Source organism: Trichosurus vulpecula, chromosome 6 (genome assembly GCF_011100635.1).
Source record: "Trichosurus vulpecula isolate mTriVul1 chromosome 6, mTriVul1.pri, whole genome shotgun sequence".
Classification (NCBI taxonomy): Eukaryota; Metazoa; Chordata; class Mammalia; order Diprotodontia; family Phalangeridae; genus Trichosurus; species Trichosurus vulpecula.
The window spans coordinates 63,097,041-63,124,099 of record NC_050578.1 but is presented as its reverse complement, the minus strand read 5'-3'; the positions used below and the strand labels follow the sequence as shown (position 1 = coordinate 63,124,099).

Here is a 27,059-nt window from a genome sequence, read left to right as displayed (position 1 = left end):
GGAGTTAGAGAAGGAAATGGCAAATCACTACAGTGTCTTTGCCAAGAAAACCCCAGATGGAGTCACAGAGAGTTGGACACCACTGAACAACGACAACATTTATCAGACAATTGTATTTCTGTCCCATTCCCAAGGAAGCCGCCTTCATTGAGCTTTCTTCTTTGGTTAGTGTCTGCCACATCCAGGGGCATTGTCTGGCTGGGCAGCATGGTCTCCTTTGTTCTGTAAGACAACTCAGTTCAATTCAGTTTAATTCAACTAGCATTTTTTGAAGGTCTGTTCTGTAAAAGGTACAATGCTATATAAAGCCTAGGGATTCAAAAATGAAACCTAGTTGCAACTCTCAAGGACCTTACATTTTATTGAGCGTACAACATAGGACCATAGATTTAGAGCTGGAAGGGACCTTAGGAGTCACCGAGTATAATTCTCTCATTTTATACATTTGGAAACTGACGCACAGGAGCATTAATTGATTCACCCGTGGTCACATAGCTGCTGTCATAGGCAGGCTAAGTAAAGACACAGTAATTTGCAAATGGAAAGAAGGCTAACATTTAGGTGGATCAGGAAAAACTTTAGAAGGGTGGTAGGTACGTGAACTAAGCTTTGAAGGAAGCTCAGAGGTGGAGGTGAGGAGAATTATATCACAGACAGACCTGGGGGACCATATGTGCAAAGACATGGCTGCTGGAGATGGAATGCCCAGTTTGAGATACAGCAAATAGGTTGCTCTGGTTTTTGGGTTTTGTTTTTTTTTTTTTTAGTTTTTTTTTTGAGGCAATCAGGGTTAAGTGACTTGCCCAGGGTCACACAGCTAGTGAATGTCTGAGGCTGGATTTCAACCTAGGTCTTCCTGACTCTAGGGCTGGTGCTCCACCTAACTGGCCCAGTAGGCCACTCTTGATCTCTCTAGAGTTTCTTGACACTTCTCTCTCTTTGTTCTTTGTACTAACTTTCATTTTACCTGCTGATCTGGGTTGTTTTGAAATTATTCTTTTAAAAAAAACCACTATGATAGAATAATTATACACACACACACAAACACACATGTATGTATATATGCATAATGCATATACATACATATATATACATATACACACACCTATTTATGTCTAATGGTAGCCATCTCCGGGGTGGGGCAAGGGAAGGGGAGATAAAAAGGAAAAACAAAGAAATGTACATGATAACTGTTGTATATTTGGAGAGAATAACAAGTTGGACATGGTAGATTTGCAGTTTCATGTGTGATCATCTTTTTTATTGTACTATGTTATGGAAATGCTTGTTTTGTTCCATGAATTGAAAAAAAATTACAAAACAAAACAAAAACACCATGGAACTAACAACACACAAAACCAGAATTCAAAAGCTTATCTCAACAGTGCCTTTGTTTGTGTTTCTTTTTCCCTCTTAGGGAGTATTGTCGAATATCTCTTCAATCACAGACTTGGGAGGTTTTGATCCTGTTTGGCTGTTCCTGGTTGTGGGAGGAGTTATGTTCATTTTAGGATTTGCAGGATGTATTGGAGCTCTTCGAGAAAACACTTTCCTTCTCAAATTTGTAAGTATCCAACTTCTTTGATCACTAGTCTTTGTGTTTGTGGAGCAGAGGGTATAATGTGGGAAAGCCTCCTGCAAAAATAGGACCAAGGTGACTCTTTCACTATGAAATTGAAGTAAAAGGAAAAATTCCTTTCTGGTCCTTTCTGGCAGAGTGGAGCTCAATATTTATAAACTCATGATCAAGTGATTACTCTTGTTTTCAATTAATTTAGGAGTACCTTAGGATAGAGGCATTAAACATGGCAGCCTCTGGAACTCTTGAGCATGGCCAAAACCAAAATAAAATGTAGTTCCTTAAAATCTTGTAAAAAATGAGTGCTAAAAATTATCTTTACATATAATTGGGGAAAAAAATAAAATATTACTAAAATGGAGTTCCAACCTAATTTTAACATGATGATGTATTAATAAAAAAGAAAGAGATAAACATGTGGTTTTCTAAGTCAATGTGCATCCTTCAAGGATCCTTAGGTATGGGTTAATGGCTCCTTTTTCTATTTGTTTGACACCACTGCCTTAGGAGAGACTATGAACATGGCAAAGCATTATGGGAGCTGCTGTTTATTTTATGATTAAAAAAAATGCCTGGTAACTGTAGTTCAAGATGAGCAATCTCCTCAAAGGTAGCACTTTTAAGTGTCTAAGTTGGCATGCTATTCCTTGGCATTCTAGCAACAGATGAGTGAATTTGTATGCAGTGATTTTTTAAAAAGGGTATTGCTAATGCAAACACCTTTGCAAGTGAATAGGTATCATCAGCATCAGAAAATTAAATCAGGATGACAAGTGCCATTGCTGTAATCCACTGGGATTCCTGCAAAAGCTGGGGTCAACTTGTTTCTCATGCTCATGTGTGGTAGAGTAAGCCAAGCAATGGATTTGTAGTCAGGGGACTTTGGGGTCCAATCTCAGAGCTGTCACTACATGTGACCCTGGGCAAGCCACTTTGGGTCTCAGTTTATTCATCTTTGAAAAGAGAGAGCTCTTTCCAGCTCTAAAATCAACTCTATGATTATAAGAACGAATAAGTCAGGAGTTATTTCTGCTCATTAAAAACAACTCTGACTTGAACACTTGCACATGCCTAGATGTGAAATCAAAGAATAATTTTATTTAGTAATTTTCATTCTGACCTTTGAATATAAAAATAACTATAAATCCTACATTATTTGAATAAATGTGAATTTATCTGTGGTTCACATGATTGACAAGTAGCCATTTTTTGACAGAGGATGTATGTTGCCTGAGAAACCAGAAACTAATGTTATAACAATATCCTGAAATTAAACCTCCACCCTGCCCAAGAACTTGTAATTGTGTATAAAACTTCCCTTCCTGGCAAAAAATGAGTATAGCAAATGTGATAGAGAAGGTTGTTCTATACAGTAAAGGAACACAGACCAAACATGGAGGGATGGGGAAAAGTCATGAAAATGCTTAGAGAAATCTGGTGCATGTAATTCACTAGGTGAGCAAGATAACCTTTGATCTCCAATTTTTGTTATTGATTAAAAAATAGCCTTGATAAGAGACTGGTGAGAAATATAGGCAAGAGGAAATGATGCCCAACTCCTTCTTAATAGACCAATCAGTCAACAAGCATTTACTAAACACCTACAATGTGCTTAGCACTGAGGATAGGACGAAAATAGATTAAAAATAGAGATATAATAAATACAGCAGAGAGAACTTGGTATGTGTTAAAATTGTCTGAAATAAAAAGGAAACTGAGGACAAAGTTGTGGAGCCATCTGTGATTTGATTTGCAAAAGGTAGCATTTGCATATCAAAGCAGGTCAGAGACTAGGAGTGATCCACAGAGATGGTTTTTAAAACAAAAAAGAGGAATTGGAAAAATGACAGAAATTTGTTTTCAACAGAACTCAAGTGGACAAGGCAGGTCACCTGACTAGTTAGCTTCTTCCAGACTTTCTTAATCCTATGCCAGACATCCTTTCCTCCAGGTGGCACCTTTTGTAACCAGAAAGTGGACTGGGAAATAAGAACTTGTGGTCAGTGGTTAGCAGTTACCCCCCTCCCCCTCCCCTCTTCCTTAGCAGAGTCTATTATTCAACTTAGACTCCAGCTCAAGAGAAAAAGGGCTTAGCCACTGAGACTGGAACAAATAACAACCTCTGGCTAACCTTTCTCCAGCTGCCAGAAAGGGGAACTTAGCCTCTGGTCAATTCTGTTTGCTGCTAGGAAGGGAAATTTAACCTTTTGAAAAACCTTATAATCTTATGATTATTTTATTCTTCTAAATTATCTGCTACTGAATGATAAAGTCTTCTCCCTCTATCTATCCACTAAATCCATAGGTAACCTAGACTTAAGAGACTATCTATGTTAGTTTGGCTTAGTTTAAGGAGTTTGATCCTATAACCAAACTAAAAATAAATCAAAGTAATCAAAAATAGTTGATTTCTTTTTCATATGCATAAGGGTGGTGACTATAAAAGAAAGAGGAATTATTCTATGTTCTATCCAAAAGCATAACTGTATGTTTAGTTTTTTCCCCCCATGATCTTCCTTTTCTTCATGCCCAAGGCTGGGGATATTACCTGGGGTAAGGTTTCCATTAACCATTAATGCTGTAGGAGCTAAGACGTCTTTATATTACATGGACACATACAATGATTTGAAACAACTCATGCCACCAATAAGTATGTCTATTGGCGTTTTGCTGCCCATTGACTCAAGCAGTCATGGTATGTCCAGGCACCTGGTCTCTAAAGCTCTGCTGTTAGGAATCCAGACAATAGTACAGGCATTTAGAAACCTGGAGTGAGGATGGATGTTTAGAAGGTCAGAGCTTCTAGAAGGTGGTGCTGGATCTGCAGTTCTGGGCTGTCTTTTTTTTATACCTGAGGGTGCTATGACTTACGACATACCACATATGACACATAGTTGGGTAGAAGCTAGGATACCAAATGGGTGTAACATCCACTGAGCCAAGGGTTCTCATTGGTAGTCAGGTCAACCCTATGGACCCCTTCTCCAAGAAATAGTTATAAATAATAGAAGTTAGAGGCTTATGAAAATAAAGATATCATTTTACCCCCTTTCATCACGGAGCCCCTGAAATCTATCTACAAACCCTGTAGGCCCCAAGTTAAGAACCTCTGACCTATATTTACGTGAAGAGTTACCATATTTATCACACACTCCCCCCTTCATCAATTTTGTGGAGGAAATGGATGATTCTCTCTCCCATCTTGTTGATCCTGTTTGCTGTGTTATTTATATCTCTTTAACTTGGCTTTTCTAAGCCTGCCACTTCTTTGAGAGTGCAGTGGTCGAGACCCCACCTGGATTTGCCTGTCCCTGTTGCTGTTAGAATGCTTGACCTGTATGATTATGCTCCAATTCCCATTTCTTCAGGCTTGCTTAGAGAAGAGGAATGGGTGGGTGAGAGGTCTAAAGGAAAGAGTTGGGTGGCTTATTATAAGATGTGCCACACACTGTTACAATTTTCTTAGGGAAAGCATGCAGATTTTCCATCAGGTCCATGGTTTTGAACCTGCTCTCCTACAGAGACTATAGTCAAAATATACCAAATACTTGCTTTTACTTTACAGAGGCCCTGATTTTCGAATTTAGAAATGATTCTGTTTTGGGAAAAGATGTTAGAAATGTCCCTAAAGGGGAGCAGCGAAGGAGCTAATGCACCTCAGGTGGCCGGGAGGGGTGGACAGTGGTTTGTCTCACTTTGCTCTTCCTAATGCGAGAAGATTATTTTAATGCCATGCTCCCCCTCACCACCTCTCAGGCTGCGTCATTCCCCTCAAATGAACCCACCTGCTAGTTCACCCTGTGCAGCAGGTGCAAAAGGAGGATTAAAAATACATCTGAATCCTCTAAAGGAGTATAGAATCCTGACCACCATTCCAGATGGCAGGAAAGCTCCAATATTAGGATAAATTCTATTTTTTTAATACCAGCAAAACATCCTAAAGATAACGAATTGGTCATTATTAAAAGCTCCTGGCAGAAACATCAATCGTGTGAAATTAATTTTGATTTAATTTGGGTATAATGACTCATTCTTGTTTGCTTATGGGCTTTGGTTAATTGCTGACTGGAACACCAGTGCACCTAAAATGTGATTATGGAAATTTTTTGATCTTTGCTGAAATGTAATTTTGTATTAATAAATCTCAAGAAACAGATGATCATCTGCTTTAGTACTGAGTAACATTCCGATATAATGACAAGACTTAAAAAGGGAGAAGAAAAGAGCCTTTTAACCAAATATTGTGGAAATAGCCATCATCATTGTTCTCTCTGTGTGCCTTTTGTCTTAGTTTTCTGTCTTCCTGGGAATTATTTTCTTCCTGGAGCTCACTGCTGGGGTTCTGGCATTTGTTTTCAAAGACTGGATCAAAGACCAGCTGTATTTCTTTATAAACAACAACATCAGAGCTTACCGGGATGACATCGATTTACAAAACCTCATAGACTTTACCCAGGAATACGTAAGTTGGAGCCCTGTTTCTTTTCAACCCAAGCACCTGTTTGAATCGATGTTCCTACTTAACCGCTCTAGCCACCCCCCCACCCCCCTTTTTGTGTTGCTGACTAAGAAATCCCTTCAATGGCCTGAAATCCTTCTGGTCTTCTTGCTTGCCCTTCTCCGTCTCAGGTTGAATTTTTGTTTGATGTGAAGAGGAAAGTGGGGAAGCTGTATGGAGGCGTGCCTGCAATGCTAGCTGGTCTTTTCCTATCAGCAGTGAATAACAATCAGCTGCTTGTATTTTTAAAGTTCCACCTGGTATCTAAAGATAACTTGTTTTTGGCACCTGCTTCCTCTGTGCCTCAGCCTATAATTAGGCTGTTATATAATTGGAAAGCATCCTGGCTTTGAAGTCAGAGGACCTGGGTTTGAATCTTGATCTCTACCTTTTTGCTTCCTCTTCAACTAGCTGTGCAAGAGACTTTGGCAGATCACTGTAAATTTTTTATGTCTTTGTTATTTTGTCTGTTAAATGAGACCCTATCTAAAATATAGGGATGTTGTGAGGCTTAAGTAAAAGAGAAATGTATGTAAGATATTATCTTGTAATATGATGATAACTTATATGTAATGAAAGATCTGTTGGCCTTTGAGTAGACCTCCCTCTGTATAAAGCATCTGAAACATTTGATCTTGAGCCGTGAACTAGCATCCGTTCACTTACTTATTGAATAAGACCCTGGGTAGGCACCATGGCGTAGTGAGGTAGGAGTCAGGATCCTCTTGTCTTGTTGTGACCATTATCTCCTCTTCTGGGTCTCTATCACCCTATCAAGTGAGATGATATTTGTAAAAAGCACTTTTATGTGTAGCCTGGTGCTATACATAAATGCTTCTTCCCGCCCCTCCCTTCTCTCATACAATAGATTGGCTGACTGGAAATGTAATGTTCTTTCAAGATCCGTGTTTGCCATAACTTCTCTGTGGTTGGCCAAGCCTTAGGTGTGGACTGAAGCGTTAGATTCTCAAGTTCCCTTTCATTGACTTAGCCTTCCAATTTAAAGTCAGCGTTCTTTGTAGCTGGTTTGAATGACTGACATGGTAGAGTTCTGTCACTTCTGTGATTTGTTCTGATTTGTGTTATCCAGAAGAACTCTTCCCAGAGATCAAGTATGGTTGACCTGGCATGACCAACACACCTCTTTGAAATGTTGTTTGCATTAGGTGAAAATTACATTCTACATGTCTGGGTTGGTTTTTTTTTTCCCCAAGAGCAATCCCATTGTCCTGTTGGCCCCCCAGAAGGGTGTAGGCAGTGCCCCTCCTCAGATAGTGAACAGAGGCTGTGGGCCAGACACATTCCCTCCTTCCCACACCCAACAGACGCAGGCTCCATTTCAAACTACTCTAAATTAAACCAAGCCTGTTAGAAATGTGCTGCCTGGTTCCTTCTCAGCTCTGATGTCAGTCTTTATCCTTCTTTAGCATTTGTAAACCAGTGAGCTAATTTTATAAGCAGACTCTTGAATTCTGTTGGAGGCTTTTGGATGGACTGTTTAGGTTCTGTTTGGCTTCCAAGGGCATTCTGGGGCAGGCAGGAGCACCGGCAGCTGGCTGGAGCCGCAGGGTGTTGTTTCGGCGGAGATGAACACAAGCAGGGTGGTCATTGTGAGCCAAGAGGTTCTCATTTTCTTCTCTTCCCTCCAGTGGCAGTGCTGTGGGGCTTTTGGAGCAGATGACTGGAACCTAAATATTTACTTCAATTGCACAGATTCCAATGCAAGTCGAGAACGATGTGGTGTACCGTTCTCATGTTGTACGAAAGATCCTGCCGTAAGTGAACGATCAAAGTCTGCCTCATCCAAAAGGAGTGGGGTAAGGGGTTGGGGTGTCATCTGGCTTGGACTCTTGTCCCTCTCCTCCTTGAAGGCAAAACTCACCTCATCCCCCTGGTTCTTCAGTTCAGCTCAACTCAGTATATACTCATGGAGCACCTACTACATGCATTGAACCATCCTTGGACTGTGGGGGATCCAAAGAGGAATCAGACATGTCTCTGCCCTCAAAGAGCTTATACTGTCATGTAGGGGGAGGGGACAAGTGCACAAATGACTAGAATACATGGTAGAATGTGCTAGGTTCTAGGAGAGGGGGTCACACAGTGCCATGGGGATCCCAAAGAAGGTGAAATCACATCCAGTTTGAGGGATCAAGGAAGGCTTCATAAGGGGATGGATGGCCTTCTTTGTGCTTCATTTATGGTATATACTTACAGGCAATAGAGTGGTGCAGTGGGGAGGACATAGGACTTGGAGTCAGAAAGACCTGAGTTCAAATTTTATCTTAGATGTATATTAGCTATGCGACCCTGGGCAAATCACTTAACCTCTCTCAGCCTCATTTTGTCATCTGTTACATGGGGATAATAATAGCACCTATGTCCCAGGGTTGTTGTGAGGCTCAATTGAGTGCACACACACACACACACACACACACACACACACACGCTCACACACTCACATTCACACTCACATAAATGCCAGCTGATGCTGTTATTGCCTTCAGATGTAGCTGGTATCTGTTGCTCTTTCTTCCCCCAAGATGATGATAGAAGTAGTAGTACATGGAGACCTAGTGAGAGAAGTAATTGCATGGTCACCCTTCTGGAAAGTTTTGACCTAAGACAGAGCCTGAGGCCTCACTGAGTCCAAGTTTTACAGAACAAATCCTTTTTTTAAGGAGATTTGTTCTGTGCAGTTTGGATTCAGTCAAAGGGCAGCACTTGAGGACCCAGAGGGCTACACGCAGCCTCCAGGCCACAGCTTCCCCACCGCTGGCCTAAAAGAATGCCAGTTTTCATTCTATAAATATACAATAAGATTCTCTTATGACACTTTTTCCTTTTATTGGAGGTTTTGGATCCTGGGCTCACCGTGTCATATAACGCACTTTTCTCATTATCACTAGGATTCTCTTTTGTCTCCTGATGTCTGCTGCGGTGCCTTTTCCCTGTTTCCCATGGCTTTCATCCCTGGCCTTGATTAATTCACAGAATCACAACATTTTAGAGTTGGAAGGCGCCACAGTCCAATTGATACCCAAGTCAAAATCTCTGATATGATATAATGTAATATGTGATCACCTTACTTAGGCTTTAGCCCCCTAAATAAGGCAGACCCACCTTTTCCAGGGGCAGCCCATCTTCCTTATTGAGATTTTCATGGCATCGAGTCCAAGTTGACTTTTTTGCAGGTTTCATTTATTGCTCCTAGTTTTTCCTTGTCTGTCCTTTCATACACCCTGCCCCAAATCTCACCTTGGTAGTGTTGTTGTCAATGGGGTGAGAGTAGGGGTGAGCTGACAGACCTGATTGTTAAATTATCAGTGCGTGCATTTATACCTCAGAAATAGCTACACATTTTGATTTATGGTTTAATTTGATTGTTTATGAAAGTGATAGAGAAAAAGTTAATAATGCAAATGTGTACCTCAGGCATCAGAGTACCACTTGCTAAATCTTTACCAGATAACTCTATTAAATCTTTAGCAGATCCCTGGGTGAAAGGTACTTTTTATCTTCCCATATGGAAAAAAACCAGTGTGTCCGTAGCTCTAGGGCCAAGGGGATGATTTTCCCTTCTGGCCCCTATGTGATCCTACTGAGACTCCCAGATCTTTCCCTAAACCACAACCAGTGCCTCTCTTTGGTGGTGTCTATGTAACAAGAAGAAACTTCTCTGTTTCCTTTTCCCATCAGGAAGATGTCATCAACACTCAATGTGGATATGATGCTAGGCAAAAACCAGTAAGTAGAATTTCTTGTTGTTTCTGTCTAGCACAAAGACTTTTTTTTTAAACAACCGGATATTGGAACCATAATAGTATCTTTGACACTCTTCTTTCCTCATCTTTTGTGAAGGAGGTTGATCAACAGATTGTAATCTACACAAAAGGCTGTGTGCCCCAGTTTGAGAAGTGGTTACAAGACAACTTAACCATAGTGGCTGGTATTTTCATAGGCATTGCGTTGCTTCAGGTAAGTAAGACCTTGTTTGCCAAGGGTGGACGTCTTGATGAATTGTTATGAAGCATCCAGGTAGAAATGCCCTCCATTGGCCCAGTTTTGCAACTCTTCAAGAACTCCTAGGTTTAGATAATTAATAGGGACACTAGAAAGTTAGGTAACTTGCCCATGTTTGCATGACTAGTTAGGTGTCGGAGGCAGGATTTGAACCCAGCTCTTCGGAAGGAATCCAGCCTTCAAGTTCCTTTTAACAATGTTACAAAGGAGCCCTCCCATACAAAACAAGTAGGAAATTGCTTATCTAGTTATTTCTGATTTCATTCTTTTAAACTAGTGGCAGGAAATCTAGGGAAGTAGTGGAAAGATAACTAATTTTTACATGATTTAACTGTCATTTTTAGAATACATTGCTTTAGTCTACTACTTACTGCCAATGCAGGTATTTTACAAACCTAGGTCTGCCCTGATTTAAGAAAGTTCAATAGAATGAAAATCCAGACAAATAGAACCATCAGGTGAGCAGTTTATTTTTATAAAACGTGGAATTTATAAAATTTTTCCTAACAGGGTTGCTGTAAGCATGAAACTCTCCTCCTAAAATGCAATTCGGTTTACATATCTTTTTGGAGAGAGAGACAGAGAGGCAGAGAAAGACAGAGACAGACAGACAGACAGACAGACACACACACACACACACACACACATAAAGAAACAATGAGAATGTTAGAAAGGTAGGTTGGAGCCAGACCCTGTAGGGCCTTCAATGGGAAACAGAGTTTATATTTTATCCTAGATACAAGAGGAACTCCTTGAACAAGAGAGTGAGTGGTATGTATAAATATCCATTTGACAGTTGTATGACAAACAGCTGAGAGAATGGAGAGCCTGCAGAGAGGGTGACCAGTTAGGAGGTTATTTGAACAGTCCATTACAGGTGCCTAAACTAGGATAGTTGTGATGTGCATGGGAACAAGGGCCTAAATTCAGGAGATGCTGATTCTTCTCCTGCAACAAGACTTAGCATCTGGTAGGGGTGAATAAGATGAAGAGTTGATAAAGAATATTCCTGGATTGTTTTCTATGTATATTCTATCTCTTCAAGCAGGTTGTAACTTCCTTTGAAGGCAGGAACTTGTTTTGTCTGGGCAGAATCTTTGACAGTCCAGGGTCGCCAACACACCCTAATAAGGCATTTGAACTTTATTGGAAGCTTTAAGGATGGGCCTAATGATAACTGTCTATTATCCTAGGACCAGCCTGAGTTTTCTGTGGGTCTTTTCACTGGTTGGTGGAAGGGTGAGTCATATTTAGGTCACAAGAATTCTAGATCCTTGGAATATTAAAGTGTCCCCCTCACCACCCCAGTCCTGTCCCCCCACCAGCACCTGGTCCATCAGACGTCTTGATACAGTGGGTATAATATGTTGATAGATTCTCACTACAAGACTTGCCCAAGTTGGAGAGTTAAATCTGGTTTGGATGTTACTTAGATATATTTGCTGACTAACTCAAAACATAAAAAAAGTCATGGGAATCCTAATAAGAAGTGACAGATTTTGGCATACACAGCAATAAAAAAAGTACATTTACTGAATAATCACTTAAGCTTCAGGCATAAATTAATTTGGATCCATAGGGCAACACTCTGAAAGGTGACAATAGAGATCTGCATGTTTTCCCTGGTTTGCTACAATTATTGCATATGGAGAGGATGAAATTTTTCTTAATGATGGAATAGCTAATCAGGCACTTTCAATATTTGTCTGCTGATAATGTTAAAATTACCTTTTTTAAAAATTGCAAGCTAACACACATTTCAATGTACTATAGGGTTTTTTTTTGTTTTTTAAAAAATCTATTTTAACAGAATAACGAAACAGCTCCATTCATTTGTGTCCCCTCCTGTATTTTTTTTGGTACCATACATTTTAAGAAAATGGTTTATTAACTGTTGTATTACCTTTGATCCACCAATACTGCTACTAGGGCTGCATCCCAAAGAGATCATAAAAAAGGGAAAAGGACCCATATGTACCAAAATATTTATAGCAGTTCTTTTTGTGGTGGCCAAGAATTGGAAATTGAGGGGATGTCCATCAATTGGGAATGGCTGAACAAGTTGTGGTATATGAATATAATAGAATACTATTGTTCCATAAGAAATGATGAGCAGGTGGACTTCAGAAAAACCTGGAAAGACTTATATGAACTGATGTTGAGTGAAGTGAGCAGAACCAGGAGAACATTGTACACAGTAATAGTAACATTGTACGATGATCAATTTTGATAGACTTGGCTCTTCTCAGCAATACAAGGATCTAAGACTCCAAATTCCAATTTCAAAAGACTCATTATGGAAAATGCTGTCCACATCCAGAGAAAGAACTATGGAGTCTGAATACAGATCAAAATGTACCATTTGCTCTCTCTCTCTTTTTTTTCTTACTCATGGTTTTTCCCTTTTGTTCTGATTCTTCTTTCACAACATGACTAATGTGGAAATGTTGAAAAAAAAGGAAAATGGTTTATTAATGATTTTGTGGTCCTGTTTGTCACTACCCACTAGCCTACCCTGAGCCTGCCATCACTACCCCCTCCTCGCTCTCATGGAAGCCCTCCCTTATAACAAATGCAAAACAAATCACAACATTGTCTGTGTTTGAAAATGCATCACTCTGAATTGCTATTTGTTACCTTTCTTTCAAGATATGAGGTATGTTTCATCATCAGTCTTTGCAAGTCATTTGTTGCTGCTCTGATGACAGTTTTGAGGTCTTTCTAAATTGTCTTCCTTCATATTATTTGGTGTCATCTTGTAAATTCTTATTTCAATCTGCATCAGTTTGTTCATCTTCCTGCATTTTTCTGAATCCCTCATTCCTCTTTTCTTACGTTGTAATAATATTCCATTACATTCCTGTGCCACAGTTTATTCAGTGTGCCCTCATTTGAGGGACACTTATTTGACTTCTAGTTCTTTGCTGCTGCTAAAAGTTCTGCTCTAAATATCCTTGTACCTATGGATTATCTACCATCTCCCTGCCCCTGTTCCCAATTTCCTTGGGATATTGGGATACCAAATAGAAGTTTCAATGGCTCCAAAGAGTGTACACCATTTAGTGACTTTCTGACTATAGTTCCACATTATTTTCCAGGAGGATTGAACCAATCACAGCTCCATTCACTAATCATGCATTTTTGTGTCTATTCTCCCACAATCCTTCCAGTGACAAATGTTTATATATTTCTCCATCTCTGCCAATCTTGTGGACATGAGGGAGATGCTCATAGTTTGTTTTTTGTAAAGGCAAAATATAAAACAAATAAATTCATCTGAAAGCTTTTTTTGAAAAAAAAATTAAGCTATGTTGAGAAAAGGAAGGATGGGCCACTTTCTGGGTTAGGTGGGAGGCTGATGCCAACTGACAGGGAGAAGGCAGAGAGCTGTTCCATTCCTTATACTGCTTACATTTTCTCTTCCAAGGAAGATGATTTTTGGACTGGAAAGCACGGAGGGAAAATAGCTAATAGATAGGTGATACATAAGTGAGAAGGAGGGCATCCAGCTGTTCTTGGTGAGCTCATGCCACCTGGGCCAGATGAAATAATGTCCTAGGGCCCTGAAAGAACTAACAAATGTGAGTGTGCAGCTACTGTCAGTGATATCTGAAAGGTCCTGAAGAATAAGAGGGGTATAGGGCAAGTTATTAAAGAGGTGGTAGTGAACATCTCTGAAATGGTATGCACAAACATTCCACATGGCTTCATCAAGAACAAATCCACTCAATCTAAATCAGTCTCTCCCTCCTTCCCTTCTTTCCTTTTCCTTCCTTCCTCCCTTCCTCCCTTCCTTCCTTCTTCTCCCTCCTTCGCTAAGATTACCAGACTTATAGATTAGGAGAGTACACTCTAGTTAACCCAGATTTTAGCAAAGTGCTTGATAAAGTCTGTGGCATGATTCCTGTGCCCAAGATGGAAAGATTTGTGGGGTAGAGGAAAATACAATTCACAACTGGCCAAGTAGCTGGGGCCAAGAGCAGAGCTCGCAATCATTCCTTGCCAACATGGCAGGGAGGCCTCTAGTGGATTCATTTTCCCCAGTGATTTGGATGAAGCCAGAGATTGCCATCCACTCATCCCATCTGCAGAGGACACCAAGCTCTGGGAGGGATGGCTAACACCATCCGTGGCAGGGATTGTGTACCCAAGTCCTAGCATTTATGTAGAGCTTTAAGGTTTACAAAGGGCTTTATAAATCGTATCTCTTTAATCCTCCCAACAGCCCTCAGAGGTAAGGGCCATTATTATCTCTGTCTTATAAATAAGGTAACTTAGGCAGAGTTTAAGTGACTTGCCCAGGGTCATACACCTGGTGAGAGTCTGAGGTTGGATTTGAACTCAGGTCTTCTGTCTACTGTGCCACTTAGCTGCTTTTATATGAGGAATATTTGGTAGATAGCTATATTATCCTGTTGAAATAAATCCATCTTTTTATTTGTCCAAAAGCATAGTAAACTCTAGAGTTTTATTTCTTTTAATACTGGCTTTGCTACATGGAAAGATTTGCAGGGATTAACCTCTGGTATAGAGGAAGGAGCTCTGGGCTGAGAGTCACGAAATGGGATCTAGAACTTTCTCTGCCATCGTGGAATCCTAGGCTTAGAGCTGAATGGGGTCTTGGGATTGTTTCATTCTTTCTCTTTGTGTTCTCCAGCACCTAACACAATGTCAGCAATACTTATTGAGTGATTTTTTTGATGGATCATTGAGTGTGACAGCTTTGTTTACAGATGAGATGAGGAAAGTAAGGTGACTTGCCCAAGGTAACACACCTTGGAAGTGCCAGAGCCAACTCTAACCCAAGTCTTCTGTTCTTTCCCATCTAATGCAAATAGAAGTAGTTGGAAAGGAGAATGTATACAGTCAATCAAGTTAAACTTCCCCTGCAAAAGTAGTTAACTGACCGGGTAAATTAACCTTCCCTGATGCACAACAATTTAGGTGAATTTTTTTTTTTTTTTGCTTTGAGCTAAAATCTTCCCAAAACAACCAAACTATATTTTAATTCTGCATATTTGACCAAAATTAATTAACTAATTAATTTTTGACTGTGTTTTCAAAGAGCCAGTTGGTATTAATGTGAGTTATTCAGTATAATTTCCCAAAACTCACTGTTGTTAAAGTAAAACTTTTCTTAGTTTTATTTTTTACTTATTTTATTTTAAAAAATATTTATTTAGTTTTAGTTTTCAACATTTATTTTTATAAGATTTTGAGTTTTAAAGTTTCTCCTCCTCCTCCCTCCCCAAGATGGCATGCAATCTGATATAGGCAATCATATTAAACATTTCCACATTAGTCATGTTGTAAAGAAGAATTAGAACCCAAGAGAAAAAGCATGAGAAAGAACCCCACCCCCTCAACCCGTCCTCCCCATACCCCCAAGAAAGAGAGAGAGAGATTGAGAGAGAAAATAGTATGCTTCCATCGGCATTCACACTCCAAAGTTCTGGATGTGGATGGCATTTTCTATCACGAGTCTTTCCAAGTTGTCTTAGATCCTTGCATTGCTGAGAAGAGTTAAGTCTATCAAAGCTGGCCATTGCACAATGTTGCTGTTACTGTGCACTATGTTTTCCTGGTTCTTCTCATTTCACCCAGCATCGATCCATGCAAGTCTTTCCAGAAAACCTTTTTTAACTTAAAATATTCTTGGAACATGGAGACATCTTGGGACCCTGGAAGGAGCACTGGCTCTGGAGTCAGAGGATCTAGGTTCAAATCATCCTTCTGTGTAACCTTGGCAAATCACTTAACTTCTTTGGGCCTCAGTTTCCTCATTTGTAAAGTGAGAGTATTGGACTAGATGGACTCCGAGGTTTCTTCTAAGTATAAAACTCTGATCCCATAAAGGGAAGCTCAAACCCCCTTGTAAAGGGTTCAGTAAGGTGCTTCTACAGGTCAAAGAATAGAATCTTTAGTAGTTTGGTACTTTGGACAAATCACTTCTCTCTAGGTCTCAGTTTATTTAACTGAATAATGAAGAGGCTGAAATTGCTGCTTTTTTTTTCCAGCAAAGATGCTTGAGTTCCTTTGTAGCTTTGGGACTCTTCAAGTTAGCATTTGTAATCATTAAGCAATCCTGGAAGCATGATAACATAACAATAACAACAGTAATAATATAAACAAATAATAATAAAAGCCTTTATGCAGCACTGTAAGCTCTGCAAAGAGTTTTACATGAGTTGACATATGATATCTCATTTGTTTCAAAGTTCGATGTTCCAGTTTGGATGAACAGAACACGTGTGATAGGATATTAGAGCTATTAAGGGTGTTAGAGGGATGTTAAGTTCTCTCTCTCTCTCTCTCTCTCTCTCTTTTGCTGTGAAAGTTGGCATTACCATCTTTTTGTTTTTATTTTTTCAATTAGCAAGCATTCATTTTTTCTGCCATTCTCCCTTCCCCCACCCCTGCAAAACAAAAGAAAAAAAAGAATTGTAATAAATATTCATAGTCAAATAAAATAAATTCTCACCTGAGCTTTGTCCAAGAACACATCTGTTCTTGTGTATATTTGCTCCATTACTTCTCTGCCTGGAGATTTGTATTGTTTTTTACCTTTGGTCTGATGACTCTGCTTTTTCTTTATTGGGGGCTTAAAGCTAATACAGGGAGCTCCTGTTTCTAAATCTGGTCATGATAGAGCTATACTTTTCTTGATCTGAATGTGAGAGACTTTCCTTTTAAAATGAATTTTAAAGGAAAGGAAATGAAGACAAGCTCCAGGAAACCCAGTCACTCCCTCTGATGCTTTTGCTTTTTCTTCTTTTCCCAGATTTTTGGGATATGCCTAGCCCAGAATTTGGTTAGTGACATTGAAGCTGTCAGGGCCAGCTGGTAGAACTGCTGAATGAACCAACCGCTGTAAGACACTGGACTCCTGAGACCCTCCCCTGCCTCCAGTCTGCTATGCTGTTGCCAAGCTCCAGCTCCACCGATGATGCTTTCAAGTCTGCAGTCCCGACGACTGATATTGTCATGAAATTGCTTCCGTGGGGGTGAACCTAGGGAGGGTTATTAGGACCTGCTGCTCACTGACAGATTTCAATTTAAAACAAAAAATGACCCATTTGAAAGCTGTTGAACCGTGCATCTACTGTAGCCATGGTTTGTGAACAGTTGAACACTTACCAAAAAGAAAACTCAAACAGATGTGCGTAAATTGAAACAGAATTACATTGCGATCTGTGGAAAATGCTGTTTTTTTCCTCTCCTTGTGTTATCTGAGGGCTGTCAGAGGTGGTGGAAGGAGTTGTGTCTTCATCGTACCCAGAAGGGACAGTCATTTTGTCCTCAAATGAAAGGAACTGCTATATTTTCTAAAATGAAACCCATTGACAAGGGGCAATTTTTTTTTCATCTCCGACTATAAATGTTAAGAAATTCTAAGAACCAAGAAGAAGAGAACTTGGGTCTTTTAAGTGTCCTGCTCCCGAATTTGTGAACAGAGTCTTTAAATAACTTGTGAGAAGCATCACCTGCTGTTCCAGGTTCTTCCCCTTTTGCCAGGGAAAGGAATCAATATGACATCTGCACTGAGCCAATGAGTTGGAAGACTTCAGGGTGCCGTATCTTAGCCGAGCAATCTTCCTAAGCAAGCATGGGGTTTATTTCAAATGGAAGTAAGAGAAGAAATTGTATTAAATTAAATGGTGTTGCCTAATGTTCTCCCTGCACCACCCCCCCCAAAAAAATCGGTTGCTGTATTCTTTAGAAATTTCTGGAATACTCTTTATTTGGGGATTATGGGGCTAAGGCTTTGATACAAATCTTATAAATTTTCCTTTAAAACATTTTTTTTTCAGCTGGAACCTTGACTTTTCCTTTTTAATGATTCTTACCTGCATGAATTGTGACTTGAGATCCACCAGCCATTACTTCCTTCCTAATGTCCTAACATTCCCAGAAATATTTCAAATTGTAATTTGGTCAGAACTGACCCATTTCTTTTTTAGTGCATGGCTGTGTGAAGTTCTGGCTTGTTCCTCATATCCTCGAAGTGAAGGGATCAGCCTTGACATTCGAAATGCTTCCAGGAACTCAGCCACACTGTCCCTGGGGTCCTTTCTCATGACCCCTCCCCAGCTCCTTCCTTCCTTCCCCCAAATGGAATTAAATGCCAATGGGAAGCAGCCCCAACAGGCTCAAAAGGCTTGTCTTCTTTTTTTTCTAATGGAAAAGAAAGAAATCATGTGTGTGGTCTCCAGTTACCTCCGTCCTCTTCCAGGAGACTTAATAGCTAGAATGATAATGAAGCACAAGTGTCCAGAGCCAGGACTGCTGTCCAAGCCTGGAGGAAGGGCCCCATGATGCTGTCTTGGTGCTGCCACCCCAACATGACCTAGTGCCAGTCAGAAGGCCAGAGAAAGCCTCCCGGCTTCCACCCCCAGTGTCTTGTATAAGTGTCTATCAGGGCATTTCTCCCCTGGGTAGCAGGGATGCTACAGGTGCCAGGGACTTCTCCTATAGTATGCCATCATTCCAGATTGCCCATTCGGCCAGTGCACTTTGGAGAGAGATTGAGCTTGTGTTTTCCTACTTTGCACCCTACCCTTCCCTGTTCCAGCCCTGGGTATGATTAATTTTTGAAATGCTCATTAAAAGAAGAAAATGCTCCATCTACAGCCTTCTAAAAAGTAATCTATTCCATATTTTGTGTGCGTGTGTGTGTGTACGTGTGCGTGTGTGAGTGTGTGCGTATCTGTACATGTATAGTTAGATAGGTTCATTCAATGTCCCGGTGATATACGATGACCTTAGTCCATCTCCAGCCCCCAAATTATTATTTAGTGGCATCATCCCCCGATGGTGAAGACTTGAGCTCTCCCAGTTGCACTTTTGCCTTTTTTCCATTAATTACCTCATGAACTCCATTGACCTTTAGGCTCATTGTCAGGCAACATCCCTACGCTTCAGAGAATGCAGCAAAAGACCAACAGCAAGTCCATGTGAGCTTCATTTTTTTAAATCATGCATTATTTTTTACACTCGGAAAGTGTTTGTAATAAAGATCGTCCTTAATAAACCTGGTTCCACCTTTCCACAGTGTTATGTTTTTCTTCATCACATTCCCCTTAGGAAGCCAAAGTCCTTCCTTCTTCACTTGCCCTAAGGGTGGGCTAGAGGAGGAGACAAGACCCCCATCTCAGCTGTCATTATTTTGACTTCCCTGGAATGAGGTCCAGAACCTGGGCGTTCATCAGAGAGGGGCAATCTAGGACCCAGCATGATTGCACACGGGACAGTGCCTGCAAGAATTCTCACTGAAGCTGGAAAAGGAGTAATTGGGACTATTCAGAGAGTTTTGCTTTGATTTTTCTGGAGAGTTTGAAGTATTTTCTTGGGCTTGGCTCAGCTTTTACTGCTTTGACCATCTTGGTTAAAGCAGCCTTTCTTCATCCCACTGGTCCATGGTGCTAGATGATCCAGCCCCTCACATGAGATGGGATGATTAATCCCACTTCTTTCATTGCCCTGCTGTGGTTACACTCTTTACACCTACCATTAATGATTATTCTTTTGAGTTCTGGAGAGGCGGTGTAATTTAGTGGATAGAGAAATCCCCGAGTTCAAAGCCAACCTTGACCTCAGATTGACCATGTGACAGTGGCCAAGTGATTTAACACTCTAAGCTGCTCTTAAGACCAAAAAGGTGATGACCTGCATTTATAAAAGAATTGTGCTCATGGAGGACCAGTCTCTATTCGTATTTATAACTCTACTGTCTTTTTCCCCCTGCTTACAGATTCTAACAATGCTTTCCCAAGAAGTTTCTGTGATGTAGGTCAGTTGACCTTTTCTTGTTATGCAAAATATATACACATGCATTATCTGGGGGATGGGATAGAAATATTTTAGGAGCAAGCTTACTCTTGGTTATCTTATATAGATCCACTAACACCCTGTTTCTATCCACAGTGAATAGAAGCCCCGTGAAGTCTGTGGCCAAAGACAATGAAAATATTGAATACTGGTGACCTAAAAGGTCCTCTCCAGCTCTTTGTTTTTGGATTTCCTTTTGAGGAACCCTTCTCTAGGGAAATGCCGTTTAGACCTCGGAAGGCCTGGGCACTTCTCCATGAAAACTGGCCAGTTGAGTTTCATTTCTGGCACCCTTCTTTAAGGCAGTTGGGGGATGGTGGTGGTATTTGTTTCCAAGCCTTTTCTTTCTCTGCTGGTGGAAAGCCAAGTACTTTGAGCCACAGGGGAAGCACCCTGTATTGGTCTTTCTGTGTTCATAAGGGGAAAAAAATCCATACAGAGTCTGCAGGTAACAATAAATGAGGCAGCTGGACTCTGGAGGATACAGAGTACTTTAGATGATCAGTGATAGGTAGGCAATATTCTTCCAAATCAATAACCATTTTATAGCTGCCTATCCCTCTCCCCCTTTTTTGGGTAGGTTTTCTTGCTTGCTGTTCTAATAAGACCTTTAGAAAGCCTGATTTAAGCTTGAAGACATTTTAGTGCATTAGTTCTCTCATCATAGTCTCTGCTCCTCCATGATAATGATTTTTTGTTTTATTGCTTGTTTAGTACTAGGTGCTTTATGGAAGAAGGCCATCCTAAGTCAATTCATGATGAGTTAGGCCTGAATGCCCAATACAGGCCATAAGCCATACTCCTCAGAGAACCAATACCAGCCATTGACATGAATCAGAAGGATGGGCAGGGTAGGCCAAGGAATTTCCCCCCAGTGCCAATACACTCTGCAAAGCAAATGAAAAGTGGCTGCTTCACTACATCTTCATCCTGGGGAGGCACAGAATTTGGTGGGTTTTTTTTTCAATCTGGAATAGAATGAGGTCTTTTCAGAGCTTTTATTTTTTTATTTTTAATTTTTTGCCTATCATCTTTAAAGTTTATTTTTAGTTTTCAACATTCATTTCCATACAATTTTGACTTAAAAATTTTCTCCCCATCCCTCCCCTCCACCCACCCCAAGATGGCATGTAAATTGAGATAGGCCTTTCTGAGCTTTTATTGAGGTGGCCGAATTGGATCAGGAATGCTTTATTGCCCTGCCCTCTAGTGTCCGTAGTGGAGAATTACATGTGACTGAACTAAAAAGACATTGCTGGGATGTGGAAATAATTCAGCCCCATTCAAAGCCCCAGGGGGACAGGGGTTTGAGTCCTTGACCTCATGGAGCTTTGGGAAGCACTAATTTGTAGGGGAGAGGGGGACCTAGATTTTATGTTTGGGGAAAAACTCTTTTCCACTCTACTCTGCATTGATCTCTTAGAGTAGGTCTGGGCTCCCAGCATTTGTTGCCCTTTTTTTTTTTTGTAATGTTGAAATTAAGAGACCTAATATTTCTTGTTACTGAAAGGTCCAGAGGGAGCATTGGCTCTTTTCATCGGGTCTTTTGACCTTGCTGTGCCTACAACCTGCTGCTGCTGCTGTTGATACTTCATCAGTCTCCTCACCCGTAAAAATGTGATGCTAGGAAGGACCTACCTCACAGGGCTGTTGTGAGGAAAGAGCTAAGGCTCCAAAATGCTCTAGAAATTTGACTGGTTACCTATTGGCTGCTGATGTTTTCTAAGGAAAGACAAAAAGATGTATCTGTTCACTCAGCGGGTGTGATGCCCCCCCCCCCCCCCCCACACACACACGGATTGGTGAAGCAACCTAAGGGGAAGAGAGATTTGTGGAAGGGAGTGAATGCGCTAGATTAATGCAGATTTTCATCTGGCTCTCTCTACCAACCAACAGTGCTTCCAGAACAGTGGTGAGCTGTGTTGTATGTTTCCTTTTGTAGTTTGTTTTTTAAAATACATTTTTTATTAGCCTCTTGTTTTTCTATCACCCACATTTTCCAAGATTTCCTTCCCTTGTGATAGCCATCCCTTCTAACGAAGACTAAAAATAAGGGGCAAAGAACAATTTGGCAAGTCTAACCCACTTGCCATGAGTGTTTGCCTGTTTATGTGGTGCTCTTCTCCAAGAGCCCCCACCCTCTCACCCCTTTTCCATTTGCAGTTGAAAAAAAGAAAAGATAACATTGTTTTGTCTACTAGTACAAGATCTTGTCATTTCTTTCCAGGACTTGGAGAAATAGCTTCCTAATTGGTCTTCCTAAATTGAGTCTCTCTCCTCTCTGATGCAACCTTCCTACAGATGGCAACATACATTGATACATAGGCCTGACAGAGTCACTCTCCTGTTCAAAGCCTTCAGTGACTATAGGATTTCCTGGCATTTAAAGCCCTCCCGAGCCTGCCAGCAACCTTCTTTTTCAATGTCACTTTCCATTGCTGCCCTTCACAAACTTTTCCTTTTAGTGATGATTTGCAGTTCCCTCTGCCCACCATACACGTCAACTACATTTCTACCTGTTGAAATACTAACCTTCTCTCAAGGTCCAGCTCAGGTGCCATCTCCTCCAGGCAAACTTCCTTGATCTCAGAAAGATCCTTCCTTCCTTCCTCCTTCCTTCCTTCCTCCTTCCTTCCTTCTTCCTTCCTTTCTTCCTTCCTCCCTCCTTCTTCCCTCCTTTTCCTTTCCTCCTTTCTTCCTCCCTCCTTCCCTCCTTCCTTCCTTCCTTCCTTCCTTCCTTCCTTCCTTCCTTCCTTCCTGTCTTTCCCTCCTCCCTCCCTCTCTCCCTTCTTCCTTCTTTCCTCCCTCTTTCCCTCCTTCCCTCCCTCCCTCCTTCCTTCCTTCATTGTTCTCCTTTCTCTCTCTTTCCTTTGTTCCTTTTTTGAAAATAGCACTTTTTATGAATCTCTTATCCCATTCTTCTGTCTCGTATGTACCTGTGCATGTGTCTTCTCCTTTTTATTAGATTATAAACTCAGACAGCAGGGCCTATGTTCTCCTCTTCACTTTTGTATGCCCACTCAATAAATGTGTGTTGAATGCTCTTGAATATGTTGAATATATCCTCTGCTCATTGCTTTAATTTGTGAATTTGAAAATTGGCTTGTGAAAGCAACGAGGTTGTTGAGGGGTATTGTTAAAAGTGGATTGCATGTCACCAGAGTGTGTACCTGGAATCTTGGGAGGATGATCAATTGGCTGTCTTCAGTGGAAGGCAATGAAAGTAGTGGGAGGGCTAATGACAGACATAGCCCATGGAATAATTAGGTTATATGTGGTATTGTGTCCTCTGTGATTTAAATGGATGGAATGGAACCTTTACATGAGAAGGCTGTGTTCACACTGCTTCTTACTATTTGTTTTAAATGATCAAAAATGGTTTTGATGCCATTTGTGAGGTTTTTAAATGAGTGACTTTTTAAGGAATGTTTTATTAAATTTATGATGGAAGTTATTTGAATAGTTGTGAAGCATTCTGTATTCACTTGAAGTAATTCATTTTATATGCGATTTGTTAGCAACTGAAAATTTTATAAATAAAATGGTCAAATATTCACATGGTGAATGCTTGCTTTTGTACAGTGATATGATGATGCATCTTGTCCCCAACACGGTTCTAGGAGCTAGGAAGGACACAGAAGAAAGCTAAGATTTGGTCCCTGCCCTCAAAGACCTTACAGATTTCAATCAAAGAAATAAAATAGATATGAAATAATGGAGAAAGAGAACAGTTATCAGATGATGCAGTCTAGATTCCAGTTCAAAGAAGGTAGAGATAGGGAGGAATCTAGGAAAGCCTCATAGAGGAAGCAGATATGAATTGGACTTTTTAAGATATTACTTGGAAGAGAGAAAGAAGACATTTGTCAGGAAGTGGGGTGGAGTATAGGGGGAGGGCAAGGGAGAAAAGAATATAGACTGAGCAAAAGCACAGAGGTGAGAATTTGGAGGGGACCAGAAGTAGGCCAGCCAGCCTGGAGCTGAGGTAGATGCGGAGTTAGTATAATCATAGAGAAGTGTGGAAGAAGAAAATGAATTAATTAATGTGGAAGAAGGAAAGGTGGTAGTTTGGCAATGACAGGACAAAAGCAATGAATACAGCCCTTGTGACACCCTGCTACTCTCAGGGCATTTTTAATTTATTAGAAATATTTGTCTAAATTGAACCTAAAGAAGCAGATTAACATTGTGACTTCTCTCCCTTAATTAAGGTAATAATTTAGAAACCCACCACAAGCTGTCACCAAGAAAGCCTGTTATGAAGAATAATTTTACACACCAGCAAACCAACAACTTCAGAGTTAATGAAGCTGCAAAAAAGATAGTCTCCATTTCTATGTAGCTCTTCTTGGATCTTAAGATTCTTGGACATCAAGTACGAATGTTACTGTTCTGCATTATTCAAAATTGGAACAAGTGTCTCTTGGTCCCAGCTTGCCTCCTCTTAAAATGGAGGAGGGAAGGGTCAGTAAAGTCCCAGCTCTAAATCTCCTGATATAAATAATGTTTGTGTAGTGCTTTAAATCTTTTTTAAAATAGTATTTTATTTTTCCGACTACATGTAAGGGCAATTTTCAACATTAATTTTTTCAAAGATTTTGAGTTCCAAATTTTTCCTTCCTCTCTCTCCTCCCCCTTCCCCAAGATTGCCACAATCTGCTATATGTTATACATGTGCAATCACCTAAAAGATATTTCCGCATTAGTCATGTTGTGAATGAAGAAACAGAATAAAAGGAAAAACCATAAAAAAACCCCAAAAGTGAAAATAATGGGCTTTGATGTACATTTGGATTCCATCAGTTCTTTTTCTGGACATGGATAGCACTTTCCATCATGAGTCTTTTGGAATTGTCTTGGATCGTTGTAATGCTAAGAAGAGCTACGTCAATCATAGTCGATCATCATAATGCTTTAAATCTTACAAAAACCCTGGAAGGTAGGTATCAACTCCATTTCATAGATAAGGAAATAGTGGCCCAGGTTAGGGCTGGGACTCCAACCAAGGTGTTCTAGCTTCAGAATTAACGCTTTGTCCACTACACTGAATTGTGTGGGAACATAGTTACTTCCTCAGACCAGAGTTACCACAACTTTATTTGGGGATGTCACCCTGTGTTTCGCAAAGAGAGAAAGAAGAATTTTGAAGTAAAGAGATGTGGCAGAAATCTCGATTTTAGAGGGCTATATTTAGATTTATTTATTGTTTATTTTTAAATCTCTAATTTAGATGGCTGTAAGGGCATGCACTAAGGTTTAAGGCTGGAAAGGGAAAAAGAAGACCCAGGACTCTCAGCTCCTCTTCTTATCACCTGTGTGTGATAAGTCCCAGAACTCCTATGGTCAACCCTGGGGGGAGAGGGGGCAGAAATGGAAGTAGTAGGTGATGCTTACAAAGAAGGATATTTAACCTTGATGTCACGAAAGACCAGCCAACACCTGGAGAGGTCCAGAAGTGAAATGGGCTGCTGGGGAAATAGGATCCTCTCCACTAGAAGTCTTCAAGGAAAGGCTAGATGTCCACTTGTCAGGTATGTTATAGAAAGAATTCTTGTCCAGGGATAGGTTGGGTTAGATAGTCTTGAGAGTCTATGATTCAGGAAGATAAAATCTTTAGGGTCAAGTAGTTGAGACCAGTATTTCAATGGCAAGGTTTAGTGATAGGAGCACTAGCCCCCAGGGGGGTTACACAGGTGCTAGGTGGTGAGGTGGAGAGTCTGGGCCTAAAGTCAGGATAATCCAAGTTCAAATCCTATCTCAGAAATGAATTTTTTTTTCCTGGATGAGTTATTTGGCCTTTCTCAGCTTTCCTTTCCTTATCTATAAATAAAATTGTTATGTCTAAAGTGCTAAAGCCTATATGTGTGTGTGTGTGTGTGTGTGTGTGTATGCCAGCTATTATTGCTAACCGGCTCTGCCGTCATAGAATCAGACTCTTAGAGATGACAGGGATCTCAGGTACCACCTTGTACAGTTTCCTTTAATACAGATGAGGAGGTTCCAAACCCAGTAGATCTCACAGGTGAGTCTCTAACCCAAGTCTTCTGACCAGTGTTCTTTCTGTATTTTATAAGTAGAAGTGGTTGGGCAGGGAGATGCTATATAAAGGAACCACATTCAATCAAATTAAATTCCACCTGCTAAGTAGTTATCTCAGCTAATTTATCATGACTAATGAACAACAGTACATTTTGCGGGGTTTTTTGGTCTTAGAATGAAAATTTCTCTAAAGTAATTTGTGTCATTTTAATTCTGCATAATTAGTAAATGTATACCTAATTTTTTTAAAGAGGCAATCAAGGTTAAGTGACTTTTCCAGGGTCACACAGCTACCAAGTATCTGAGGCTGGATTTGACTCCAGAGCTGGTGCTCTAACCATTGCACCACCTAGCTGCCCCAATGTATACCTATCTTCAAAGAGAACTTTGTGAGTGTAGATTACTTGGTAAAATTTGCCAAAATATGGTGTTGTTAAAGTGAAAAGTTCCTTAATTTGAGAGATTTTTGGAACACAGAATCAGCACAGTGCAGTGGAAAGTGCAGGCTTCTGATACGATGCGTGTGATCTTTGCTAAGTCAGTTGACATCCTTAGGTCTGTTTGGACCAGATGACATCCAAGGTTCTTTTTAATGTGAAATACTACGGAAATCCAATTGTCACAAGTGAAGGTGGGTAGGAATGTTTAATCTAAAGCTGTGTCCAATTTCTTGATTGAAAATGATTTTTTATTTATGATTACAAGGTCAGCCCTCATCAGTACCTATGAGAGAACTCAACATCCTTTATTTTGTTATTCGTACAACGAAGGCATTGAACTGACCTTTGAGATGCCAGTCATGGAGCTCTAGGTCTGTGACTGTAGAATCTAAGCCACGTAACCTAAGACAGTATCAGTAATTTGCACAAGGAACAGTGGTCCTTTTGAAGGACGGGTTTCAATTTTCAGTCCAGCATACTGTTTAATTTGCACACACTGCTCATTTCTTGGGATGACAGATACAATTTTAGCTTATTAACACCTCGAAAAGATAAACTTTGAATTTCACAGAATGGTGGGCAGCATCCTAGTAGTAGTTTTAGCTTAGAATAGAGCCTAGAAACCAGGGAATGAGACTGCTTGTAACACAGC

The 27,059-nt window shown here is 40.4% G+C and overlaps 1 protein-coding gene across 1 annotated transcript in view; it reads left to right on the top strand.

Moving 5' to 3' along the window:
• TSPAN5 (tetraspanin 5) overlaps positions 1–19,147 on the top strand; it is a 49,525-nt gene extending 30,378 nt beyond the window's left edge. Inside the window, exons 2-7 of the mRNA XM_036762313.1 lie at positions 1,418–1,564; positions 5,871–6,041; positions 7,727–7,852; positions 9,777–9,824; positions 9,939–10,055; positions 16,882–19,147. Coding sequence (XP_036618208.1) covers positions 1,499–1,564; positions 5,871–6,041; positions 7,727–7,852; positions 9,777–9,824; positions 9,939–10,055; positions 16,882–16,947 — 594 coding nt within the window. The 5' untranslated portion in view covers positions 1,418–1,498 and the 3' untranslated portion in view covers positions 16,948–19,147. The remainder of the gene's footprint in view (positions 1–1,417; positions 1,565–5,870; positions 6,042–7,726; positions 7,853–9,776; positions 9,825–9,938; positions 10,056–16,881) is intronic.
• The last annotated feature ends 7,912 nt before the right edge of the window (positions 19,148–27,059 follow it).